The 13730-nt window shown below is 29.7% G+C and overlaps 1 protein-coding gene across 1 annotated transcript; it reads left to right on the top strand.

The window, feature by feature from the left end:
* Positions 1 to 420: 420 nt before the first annotated feature.
* Positions 421 to 8043, top strand: LOC142319780 (5'-deoxynucleotidase HDDC2). The gene is made up of 4 exons (XM_075357455.1): positions 421 to 668; positions 1410 to 1537; positions 2530 to 2698; positions 7626 to 8043. Exons 1-4 carry the CDS (start codon positions 609 to 611, stop codon positions 7848 to 7850), a joined length of 582 nt encoding a protein of 193 aa, XP_075213570.1. The 5' UTR covers positions 421 to 608; the 3' UTR covers positions 7851 to 8043.
* The last annotated feature ends 5687 nt before the right edge of the window (positions 8044 to 13730 follow it).

The following is a 13730-nucleotide window of genomic DNA, read 5'->3' as shown; positions in this document are numbered from 1 at the left end:
GATATCTAAGAAGTTTAGAAATTCGTTTAATTTCATTTTTGTAATTTATTCACGTTAACATTAAACATTATCCTCGCCTTTACGGAAATGTGTGTTTAAAATGTTCGTAAGTCAAAAACTACAATAAAGCACGCTTTTTTTAATATTTACAATCAGCGCGGTGAATACAACATATATCTTGATATAATCACTTGTCTTGATTAATTACTTTTGAATAATCTTTCATCGTCTTTTTTAATAATTACTTTCTTTTTATGTTAAGTTTGTAAAAATATTAGATTTTATCACTAAATTTAATTTCAGTGAATTTGTGTTTTCACTGCTGCAATTTAGTATAGAAGTGCAATATAGCACAGCGCTATAAGTGGAACAGAGGGCAAATGACAAACTTTTGATTTGATATGAGGTTGTTTGAACGAAGTGAAGGTGTATTATCTTAACTCTCATGTGTGTGCCGGCAGTCTTCGCATGATTTCGACGAGTTTAAAAACCTGTTAGGTTAGAATTTTGGTGCTAATAAAATAGTTTTTTACTAATAGTTATATTATTTTACAAATAATTTTAGGTTAAATTAAACGTGTCTAAGTGTAAATATTATCTAAAATAAAATGGGAGATAATAAAAATAAAAATATATTGAAATTTCTGGAGTTCGCTGGACGTTTAAAGGTAACGTAGGCTTATATCCCTGAAGTTATTACGCCTAATTTGAGAAAAATGAATAAGAATAATTTAATTTAATAATTGGAATAATTCTAATTTTTTTCTAACGCGACACAAATTGTGCTGAAACTTGCTTTCTTGTTAAGGTAAAAGTAAATCGGAAAAGAAGCCTTCGGCACGAATAAATTGTACATGTACGTTATATTATTACTGTACCATTATTGTGTTTAAATAAACCTAAAACACCTTATGGGACTATTATGAAAATTAAGTTAGATTTTCTAACTATCTATTTTATGTTATGGCAATAACAAAGGATAGAAGCGTTTATTATAGGTAAACTTTTGTGAATAAATATTCCACATCTTTTTTCCAGTGTTAAATATTTTTGAATAATAACAAATTTATAATGTGAAGTTGCAGTTAATGGACAATCAAAAATCACTGAAAGTAACCTGTGCTTTAGTCAGAATTGCATCAATGTTATATTTAAGCCCTACCTGCTTTCTTTGAATGCACTTATAGAGTAGTTAATTAAATTTTTATTAGTTTATACCTGTACAGTATGGAATGTGTTTGCCACTGATTTGCGTTTGTATTTTTTTTTCTACATTTAATTAATACTAGTAATAGTTGCCACTATTGCAACACACAAAACTGAAAGCATTCCCTTAGCATTTGAATTATATTAAAATTGATTGGTTTATACAATTTGTCTTGTAATTAATATTTTATTTTGCTTTTCAGCATATACCAAGAACAGGATGGGTTTTGGAAAATGTTAAAAAACCAGAAAGCATAGCTGGACATATGTATAGAATGGCTGTGATGTCTTTTCTTTTGGATGGAAATGACAATAAATTGGATAGGGCTAAGTAATTTTTTTTATTTAAGTTTTATAGTAATTATCTGTTTAAGGTCGATGCTTAGCACTTTAATCCTTCAAAAAAATGCTGAGTTTGATGATTGATCTGTTATTCAACTTAAGATATATAAATTTTTCTTTTATTTTTATTTAATACTTCATAATTGTTTGATGTAATGAATTTTTTAAACAATTTTTTTTTTTAAATTAATTGAGTAGGTCTAGCACATGTATGTGTGCTTCATTTTAGATTGAATTGTAATAAATCATTTTAATATGTATGTATGTTAGATATAACTGGAGGTTGTAGACAACCAGATATAAAACATAAATTGCTCTTAAAAATGGGAGTAATTTTCAAAAATAATGAATCTACGCCAGGTACAATGGGAAACCAAAATTTTTCCTACTGCTGCCTTCGTGTTAGTCAAATTTCAGTTTAATATCGTTGCAACAATCTGTACTAGTTTATCCATTATGTAATAAAATCATTTTAAAAAGATAGATTTTTTTAATAGTTTTAAAGCGCTTTAAAGGTTATTACATTTCTTAATCATCTGATTCCATTTCCTAAGTTTTTGCCATCTATCTATCTCTGTAAAATGGTTTATAGACCTCTCACAGCCCATAAACCACCTTCACCAATTGTCCAGTGTAGCTCCTCAGTTCAAATTCTCCAGAATATCCAAGATATCCAGATTATCCAAGTTTTGTCTTTCTAATTCTCTCCAAGATTTTGATGTCCTTACCTGAAAATTCATAGTTTTATTAATATTTCATCTCTATTGTATCTTTTCATTATTTTCTGAGAAAAAGTAAATTAGGTAGTATGCTATAAAAAGCATTATCTACTGCTATATATTTTCTCCTTAATGAATTATTTTAACCAAATAATAATAACATTATCAAGATGCCACTTGTTTGTGCAGGATGTTTTCACATGTTTGAAGGTAATGATAATTAAAACATGCTTGACTCTGAGTAAATGAATATTTATTTTAGGTGCATGGAATTAGCTGTGATTCATGATTTGGCTGAGTGCATTGTTGGTGATCTTACTCCATACTGTGGTGTTACTCCTGAAGAGAAACATAAACGCGAAGTAAAAGCGATGGAAGAACTTGCTTCCTTAGTTGGTTCTTGTGGTGGTAATATGATTGGGCTTTTTAAGGTAATGACTAGTACAAGTAATTAATCATTTTTAGTAGGTAGTGTTTGTTAAAAAAAGGTAGATTTCTGTTTAGCTATTTATTTTTATTTTTTATACAGTATTTGTATATATTTTATACAATATAATTATTATATCTATAAGTGTCATTTTATATTGTGCTTAACACAGAAGTATCATTAAAGAGTAACTTATGTTTTTCCTTTGTTTTGCTTGTTTAAAAGTTATTAATATACATATATTAATCGTAAATATATGCAGCATAAAACCATGAAGGTTTTCATTAGCACACAACTAACAACACAGCGGATGTGAAAGGGGAGTGGAGTGGAGCCAACTGCTCACACAGAGCTACTTTAGTAGCAATGGAGATGTGGACAGGCAAGTATTGCATGTTTATTGTAGTCATTTTTAAAAAATGGTGAATCTTGTTACTACCTTGCACCAACAATTAAGTAAATGTAGATCGAATGTGTTGTGTTCATCTTATAATACCATATTTTTATGGGTATAGAACTTCAGAGCTATAGGTTTAGCTTTAAAAAGTAAGTCAATGGAAAGAACAAGGTACTAGATAATGTTGAGCATGTTAGCAAGCAGTCAATCTCTTAGGTTGCATGATAAGATGAATACTGCATATGGATTTGCACTTCTTGTGAAGTGGTGATTGTGAAGCAGCTGAAACCTCAAAATTAACACATAATGCACAACTTTAACAGAGTTAATGATTGACATAATAAAATAATGATGTGGTTCTTCTGATGAGCGATAAAGCACATTTTCAACTGTCAGAGCATGTCAGCAAACAAATTTTCACTAGTGGTCACCTACGTATCCTAAAGAGCTGCATCAGCTTCATAGTGATAAAGTATTTTTTTGCTCACCATTAATGGAGAGCATTACCTCTCCATGCTTCAAGATGTCCTGATACCTGAATTTTTAAGAAGACACGTGTTGCTTTCAGTGGAAATTGATACCCATAAGATGGATTGTTTGAAATAGAAATTTTCAGGGTGCCTAACTCACAGTAGAGATATTTAATGGCCTGCTCATTCTCTGGACCTTAGAGTTTGTGATTTTTTTCATGTGGAGGTTTCCTAAATCCCGACTGTTCATCAATAAATCCTGAAATTTTGATGAATTTTAGAAGGCCATAAGCCAGGATATTGCTTCCATAATGCAACTGATGGTAGGTAATGTTTTTGAGAACTTTTGTGAAAGTCTTGAAGAGTGCTTGTGAAAAATGGATATCATTTTTAAAACTTAAACTTTATTTTTTTCATATCTTTTGTGAAACTGAGAAATGGGATGTGTACCTCATTGTTTGGGAAAAATAGATTAAGCTACATACTGAATAATTTTACAATATTAATTTCTTAAGCCTACAACATTTTGTAACCTTACAAACTGATTAAGCCAGTTTTTTGTCATTTTGTGTGTTCACGTACTAGATGTATTTGAATTGAATTATTTAACCTGTGCATTTTAAGTTATTGACAATATGGTCATGTAATTGCTATGTAGATAAAATGTAATCAGTTCTCTGAGAGTGGTTCACTTAATATGATGGTGTATTATTTAGACTACCAGCAAAAGAAATGTAAAATAAGGAAACAGAGATGTCTCCCAAATTTTTTTGTTTAAACTTTCAATTTTAATTGAAAACTATTTAATTCTAATATTATCTTTTTATTTGACAAAGGAATATTATAAGATGTCACAGTTTTAAGTATGTTTGAACTTTGTATAAAAACATTTATTAATAATAATTAGATATTTAATGTATATTATTAGTTTTATTAACTAACATCAATCTACTTTTGAATATGATAATATAAACTGCTTAAAGAAGAAAAAAAACAACCGTAAGATACAATCATGTGTGGTGATGCACAGAATAGCATATCCAGAATTTTACTGAGCCCTTCAAAATTCCATACTCTGGAGGAGGAATATATCTTTCACAGTGATAGCTGTTTATGGTACAGAACATTGTGCTTTTCAATTTTTTTTCTTATTTGTGGAAAAACACACCAAAAAAAAAAAAATCAGAATGAGTTTTTAACATACAAAAATAGGCTGTTAGATCTGGTGCCTTTAAGTATGAATCTTGTAACTTATAATTAGAAACTTAATTATGTTAACTTAAATTTGTTGTTATTTTATGTTTGTTCAATCTTTGTTAAAAAAAAATAGTCATTATTCTTCAAAATTATATTCACTTTTACCAAACAAAACAATAGAATTTATTTTTTTTCAATTATACCAGGTGGAGATCGGACCCGCTTTTTAAGCTTAACTCAGTCCCCACCCTGCAAAAACGGCCACCCTGAATAATTTTCAGCCACACAGTTGCAAATAATTGTTTAGTACAATTTTCATGTACTGACAGTGTTATGCTCCACACTTTTTTCCCTTAAAATTATTTTTCCCTTAAAAGTTAACCACTTATCTTACTCCCAAAAGTAATTTCTTACATATAAAGACCAGTATACCCTTTTAGAGAATTGTACATAATAGTACTGAAAACTACTATGACAAATGCATAATATGCAACAATAAAATTCACTACAACATAAGCCCTGACCTGAATACTTGCCTACATAATACATGAAGACATGATTAATAAAATACATACATAAATACCGATGATGCAACTTCACCTATATACATAAAAGTCATATACTTAACACATATACATAATACTGACAGAAACTAATGTTGCCCAACTACATATATACAATACAATGAATAATAATGAAATATACAACAATAAAACACAAGCCTCAACCAAAAAAAAAGCACTTCATCAACTTCAACCCATGTGAGGTACTCCTAGTTGCCATCCTCTGCCTCACTTCCACGCACAATAGCTTTAACCATAGCAGTTATACCCCCACCACGCTGCTTCTGAGGCAAGTATCTTAGGGACTACATTTCCGAGCCTTAACTCTCCAAACTCATCCACTACTGGGCGCTTTACATGCCATTGCCCACACCATAGCACATGTTCTGGGGAGTCAACGACCCCACAATACTGGCATAGGGGAGAAACCCTCTTCCCAGTCCTATGAAGATGTGCCTCAAAGCAGCCAGGGCCATTCAAAAACTGTCAGCTCATAAGACAGGTTTCCGAACTTTCTCCTAATCCAGACCCACCCTCAGCTTACCTTCAGACTCTAATTGTCTGAGTCCCCTGCAGGCACCACCTTGGAGTACCCACTGTTATTTCCATCAAGATCCAACACTTGACCACATCACTCTCTTGAGCACTGGCAGCATCATCAGGTTCACTCACACGAATATCCTTATGTAATTATCTTATCTTTTTGTATCCTTGATTTGTTCTTTCCCATTATCAGTTTTGTGGATGTAGCCCCTTCTCTTTAACCTTGATAGGTTTTCCATACTGAAGAGCAAGTGCATCCTTTGTAGCTAGTAGAGGGACTACTTATGAACCAGATGAAGGTCTTGATTCTAGTCTAATGTCTCCTTGATCAGTCTAATGGGTAAACTGCCTGTGAGATAAAGTTGGACCTCCTAACTAGTATCACAAAATAAAATGCTTTATTTAAATAAACCCTTTAAAGGTTTTTAAATAAAAGCCTAACTAGTAAAGTTATTTAAAACTTAAAGGTTATTTTTATTAAAATAAGGTGGTCCTTTTTGCTTCTATCTTGTAAGTCTTGCATAATATTAGGGCATATTATGATCTCACATTTATATTTTTAAACGTTTTAACCGAGTTATTAAGATTTGCTTTCAGTTGTTTTCTGTAGATTTCATTCACTTTGATAGATTTGGCAAATTAAAAAAACCAAAGAGTTTTAAGTAGTAGTTGAAAAGCATGTCTTTTCAGTGTTAATTAATTAATTAATTATCTTCATGTAGAATAAACTTTGATGTTGCATCCATATAGCAAATTTTTATTAAGTCTTGGTTCTTGATTATGGAAGGAAGATATTCACAAATTGTTTTAGCTGAATTGTGTGAAAAGGCTCTATTAAATGATTTTAAACAAAACATTTGATAAATTTATATCAAAAACAATAAAGCAATAAATAATGTAAAAGGCAACATTTTTCCTTATGTTATCAATTAGGCTTTAAATTTTTAAGAAACAAGAAATTTAATAAATTTACATTGATAAAAAAGAAGCAATTAATAAATTATATTTCAACCTCCATAGTGAAATAATAGCATCTCGGGTTCTAGGTTTGAATCCCACTCAGGCTTGTCATTTTTCACACACTTTAAAATTTATTTAAAAAAACAAAGAGTGGTATCTGTAACTGAGTATCACTCTGCAGTTACCAAAGAGAATAAATAACTGATATAAAAATTTCCTACACATACCCTCTGGTGCTTAAATCATATCAGAATTTGATTAGCAAGCCGTCATATTAGCAAGCTATAACTTCATGGGCTGCTTTTCCTCCAGGGTAAGGTAAATTTTGCTCATGTCATATTTTATGATTTTAATCAAATCATAAGCAGCAAAACTTAAATTTCAGTATTATTTTATACGAGTAATACCATATTTCTTGAAAATACTGAAGAATGAACAATCAATGAATGACCAATTTTAATAATATGTATCTTAAATCTAAAATTTTTGTACAGTAATAGGATGCTATAGTGTTCATTGATTATTGTGAAAGGGTATATGTTTATTTTATGAAGAACTCTATCTGGATTGACTTAATATTTTGATGAACAGATCAAGAAAAGGAATATGACTAATAAGCTAATCATAGATCGTATTACTGTTTATGATCATACTATTTTGGAAGAGGGAAAATGTACTCTGTGTTAAATAACCTATAACAAAATTTACTTGATTTATACAAGCCTCTCTCACTAGACTGGTAAATAAAATTAATTTAATTAAAAATCGACTTGTATATCTATTTCTACTTTTTTTCCCTAGGAATATGAAGAACAAAGAACACCTGAGGCACAGTTTGTTAAAGAGTTAGATAGATTTGATTTGATACTTCAAGCTTTTGAATATGAAAAAGAAGAGTCGAGACCAGGTTCTCTGCAACAGTTTTTTGATTCTTGTAAAGGAAAATTTTCACATCCGTTAATTGTTGGACTTGTTAAGGAATTAGATTCTCAAAGAAGTTCTGTTGTTTCAAATGATATTCTATAGTACTGATGAGTAAAATTCTTTCTAATTCAATAAATATTTTTTTATGATACATCTTAGAATAACTAAAGTGTGTGTAATTTATATGCTGTTAAAAAAAAAAATATTGTATTTAAATACTCTTAATACTATTGTATTTAAATGCTGTTGTGTATGTATTTATATGCAGACAAAAATATACAGTTAGTATGTGTAATTGTGGCATTTTTTGAACACTTCAAATAGAATGCTGTTCTTATCCTTAGTATTAGACTCGGATGTCCCTCTGCCCTCCTCATTGCATCAGTTGTAAACACAACCTTAGATTATATTTATCAATTGTAAATAAGAGTTAATTAAAAGACAAAGCAAAAAATTACAACTGGTTTTCATTGACTCTTGATGAGTCAACAGGCATTACTAATACTGTCCAATTAGTGCTATTTATTTGAGACATTATTTATCAATTATATTATTATTAGGATATTTGTCAGTTACCCTGCTTAATTATCACTTTATACTTATTAAATAAAATGACCCTTAAATGGTTATGATTGTGGAACATTAATGAGAACAGATTTCATTACAGAGTTTAGTATTTAAAAATATACATTTTGGAGACTCCACCAATCCAATATCTATCTGGAAATATTTATTTTCAGATGAATTTATAAATAAGGGAATTGAATAAATACCATTCTTGAGGTATGAAAGAGCTCTAAACAAGAAGTATTTGGTTTATCCTCATTAGTATGTGTTGATATTGAATTACAACTCATAATTTTAAAATATTTTTGTCTGTACTATCTTATTACAGTCAGATCACAAAATATTTGTCAATTTTTATGATTGATGGACTAAGAAATAATATTCCTGTGTAATTATTTGAAACTAATTAGCAATTTTATTTAAAATTAATAGTATGAAAATTCTTTTGACAGTACAGAATGAAAAATAGGTTCTCCTTCAGTTTCAATTACACAAAATCTGTCAATCATACAAAAATTTCAATTAGCTTACATAGTAGGAGTTTATGCTGCTGTGATAAAGTGTTCATCAGTTTCAGAGAAAAGTGTTATTTGAAAATCAACCTTCCTTCTGAAACTAAATAATGGTTGGTATATTTTCTATTGCTTAAGCTAGGGGTTGGCAAACTACAACCTGCAGGCTAAATCTGGCTCACCGCCTGTTTTTAATCCGGCCTGCAGTTTAATATTGTTTTCTACATGAAAAGATTAAAAATAAATCAAATTATATACTGTAATGCAATGGCCGATAGTAGAGTTAAAAAGCTGTGAATGATGACCGCATGTGGCGCTGCTATCACATTCTGTTGTCTGCCATTGTTCAACAAGTGTTGCCAGTTCTCTCAGTTTTGCTTTAGCAGCACATGTGGTATTGCCTGTTACAGTACTCTGTGATATTTTGTTCTTTTCATTTTATTTTATTACTCACCATTGCCATGTCACTCTCAAGACCAAATAAAAAATGAAAAGTGGACTTCAAATGTTGTGCTTTTAAAGCAGAATGAAGTGTAAATTATTTTGTCACAGAATTAAATGACAAAGTATTATCTTTATTATGTAATGATAATGTACTTTGTAAAAATAGTACAGTATATGTCATCATTATCAAACTAAGCACACGACACAATATTCAAAACTCACAGAAAATTAATGATCTTTAAAATTGAGATGTTTAAAACAGAATGCTTCATCATAATTTATTTGTAAAAATAAAAAAAATATAATAATGCAGTAACTAAAGTTAGCTTAAAAATAGCTAATTTATTAGCCATGAAAAGGAAACCATTTACCAATGATGAATTAATTAAATGTTTGCTTATGGCAGCCAAAGATATATGCCCTGAGAAAATGATTTTTTTCAATCTGTCAGTCACTTTTAGAAGAGTTGAAGATATTGGGAGCATCATCAAGAGTCAATTAAAAGACAAGGCAAAAAATTACAAGTGGTTTTCATTGACTCTTGATGAGCCAACAGACATTACTAATACTATCCAATTAGTGCTGTTTATTTGAGATATCAATATTGAATTTGAGGTGACTGAAAAATTAGATGCTATGAATATTCTTCATGGAACAACTACAGGTGATGACATCTTCAAGGAAGTTGAGAAAAAGCTAACTCGGTACGAATTGGAGTGGAATCAGTTAAAATGTGTCACAGCTGATGGTGGTAAAAATATGTATGGAATGGGGAAAGGATTAATTGGACAAATTTTTAGGGCTTGTGAAGAAACTGAATGTTCAAAACCTCTGGTGACAATTTTCTATTATTCACCAGCATGCTTTTTGTGAGAAACACCTCAATCTGTAATATGTATGTAAACCACTTGTGTCAGTGGTTAACTTTATTTGCTTTTGTGGACTAAACCATTGTCAGTTTACGGTTATAGAAATTAGCATTTGCTACAGACATCGTGGCTTATCTTAATGAATTTAGCTTAAAATCAAAGGGAAAAGCAGTGCCCATGTGTGAAACATATTCTATCTAAAGTCTATTTAAAGTTTTTTGGATCTTGATGCAAGTGCCAAAACGTTTCCATATTTCAAAATCCATTTGAATGTACTATTGAGGAGCTTCTGTCAGACCTTCAATAGGAAGTGACTGATCTACAAAACAGTAATATGCTAAAAATGATGTTTAAAGAACGGATCTAAACCAATTCTATAAATATCTTTTGGAAGATAAATACGGTACAGTTAAAATTGTATGCACGAGTACTTACCAATGTGAAAGTACATTTTCGAAATTGAAGTATGTAAAAATTGCAATTCAGATAATTATTAACAGATCATTTGTAAACAACCTTAATTATAAGAAGTACTAACTTTAAATTCCAGTATGATGAACATACATCACATTGGTAACCCGTTCTATAACATGTTTATTAATAAATAGAAATATTTTAATCATTTTTTTTTTGTATCAGCAAAATGTATAAACTTTTTATGATCTGGCCCTTTCCAAAATGAATTTGCTGACCCCTGGCTTAAGTGTATGTGGATAGAAGGTACAGAAATAGAATGCAGTCTTCATTGTTTGACCTGTACATGTGGTGCTGGTGAACCAAGAAGGCTGGAGTACTGTGTATCAAGGGATTTTGAAAATGAAAAAGTATTTCCTGAAAAAATGTAAACATATTCAAAGTTAACTGATATTTTGTTATGAAAACAGGTTATTAAAAAATTCCTATAAACGATTGAAATTTTCTGTTATGAAATTTATCAAAAACCTTGTTATTTGTATAGAAAATTTTTATAAAAAAGTAGTTAAAAAAAGATTTTTAGAATTTTATTTATTTTTACAGTGATTTATTTGTGATGTTTTATGGCCCTTTTAACCTATGTTAAAGATTGGTATGTTGGTTTTGCAGGTTCCGCAACAGTTCTCTGTAAATTATGATAATTTTCAGAAAATCAGTAGATGCTGAATATCTTTTTAAACTTTTGCAGGTCAGAACTGTATTTCTTATACATTAAACGCTGATGTACTAGGACCTTATTGATCCAGTTATACTTTCAGAAGTTGCCACCTAAAAGAATGTTAGCCATTTTCACTTTGGGTTAATTATTCAAAACTATTTAGGTTAATAATAAAATCAGTTGATTTTAGAAAGAGATTAATATCGTAGTTGTATTGGTTTCCAATATCCTGATATTGTGAAGTTAATGTGGCAATATAGCAGTAGGCTGAACTACAAGATTGCACTACAGCAAACCATTAATGCAAATCAACAAACACATTCACACACAACGACATGTTTACTTGTGTACATCAAAAGTATTAGTCAAATTATTCAAAAAATGAAATAGCATTGATATATTATCACAATCTAAGAAAAATTCAAACAGTAAATCAACTATAAAATGTTAAGTAAATTTATGTAGATTAGTATTAAGAAATGTCAGAAAATAGTTAAAATACTAGTTTGAAGAAACCGAGTTGATTACCTACTTTATTTCATCAAGTAAAAAGGTAATAAAGCTATAATTAATTGCTGTTAAAGAACCATAGACCATATTTGATGCCTATGTATTTATTTATTAGCTGGATGTATTATTTCCCAATATCCAAGGCATTTATCCGGACACTTAATAATAGATAATAATGGAAAACTTATATTGCTTTTAAATGGAATACATGTAACTCTCCCCATTACTAATATATTGGATATTTTATATTAATTGCATTAACACTAGTTGTGTAACAATTCAATGTGACTGCATATCAATGTAGTCTGTAATAGACTTTTTCCTCAAAATTTTTCATCCTTTGACTTCATATGTAAGTCTTGTTATTATTTTTCTGTTTTTTCCTGGAAACTTTTAATTAATAGTTTCCTGAATTCATCTCTTCAAAATTTGTTTTTTATTTTAAAAGTTTTGAGATCCTTTTTTGTCCCTTGAAATCATTTTTTTTCCAGTTTTTAAAAATATTGAAAATTTCTTTACTTAGTCTGTTATTGTCCATTCTGAAGAGGTATTTTGTAAAACTGTAATCTTCTTTTCTTCATTTTATATTTTATTTATTGTTTATATTAAAATAAATTTAACAAAAATTATTATAAAAGACAAGCGCCTTATTTATTTTTTTTGTGAATTTAATCACTGTTTTCATGTATTGTTTTAAGCTGATAGAGAAATTACTGAAGGAAAGGGTTGGTTGGTTAATTGATGAGGACTGGTAAACAGTAAAGTTAAAAATAACAAATTATTCAATAGTACTTTAGTATTGATTTTTAAATTTTTACTAATATACTAACTATGATATTACTAATCACACTGATAAACATAATTTTTGTTTCCTAACATATGATACATGATTTTAATCTGGTTTTGTTGCTGAAAACGAATATGAACTCAGAATCTTTTTATCACCCACCATTTTTGAAAGATTTTTAAATTTTAATAAGGATTTTTTTTCATTTTTCAACTTATAGTTAGCATTTTAAGCAACTATATTGTATTTTATTAGCTCATTTCTTATTGTTTAACTTTGTTAACATAATTTGTAAGCTATAAATAAACAATACTACACAAAAAATTAAATATCGTAGTCACATATTATGACATATCTAATACTGAAGATTGAGCCTTCATGGACAAGATTAATCTTGTCTGTGCAGGTCAAAACATGTAGCTGAAAACACAGCTGCGTTGTTTGTATTAAGCACTGGATTTAGGAATGAATTAATTTTGTTCAGTCTTAACACTGTCTTAAGTTTGTTAACAGTGCAGTGTCATAATGCCTCAAAATTGTGTAAATGATGTGGTTGCCTTTTGTTATGTGTGTGCTGAGTTTACCGTAAAATCAAAGAAAATAAACATTACACCTTTAATTAAAAAAACATATTTGTACTTTCAGTGTAAAATTGGTGTTCAGGATAAGACGTGTGCTCCTAAGAGCACATTATAGAATAATAGTATACACCTAATTGTTCTATATATTTAAGAGGATGGCTGAAAGGTACGTGGAAGGCTTTGCCGTTTGCTGTACCTATGGTTTGGCGTAAACCAAAGAATCATGTAACCGATTGTTACTTTTGTTTAACAAGTGTGTCTGGAATTTCTAAAAAATCTTAACATACTGTAAAATATCTTTCATTGCAATCTGCAATCAGGCCTGTACCTCACAGTGAAATTATTCCAGTTCCTGAGTCACCTATGAATGTATGCTTTGAAAGCAGCGATGAAGAATCAGGCAATACTGAAGAAGACAACAATGACTTTGAATTATCTTCCAATAAGCCACATCTTATATCATAAGGTGAATTGAATGACTTGGTTAGAGATTTAAATTTATCAAAAAATCAAGCTGACTGTTAGTATCAAAACTGCAAAGTTGGAATTTACTTAAAAAAAATACAAAAATTTCGGCTTT

This window comes from Lycorma delicatula, chromosome 1 (genome assembly GCF_047948215.1).
Source record: "Lycorma delicatula isolate Av1 chromosome 1, ASM4794821v1, whole genome shotgun sequence".
Classification (NCBI taxonomy): domain Eukaryota; kingdom Metazoa; phylum Arthropoda; class Insecta; order Hemiptera; family Fulgoridae; genus Lycorma; species Lycorma delicatula.
Note: the sequence above shows the minus strand (reverse complement) of the source record. Positions and strands in the feature narration are given on the sequence as shown.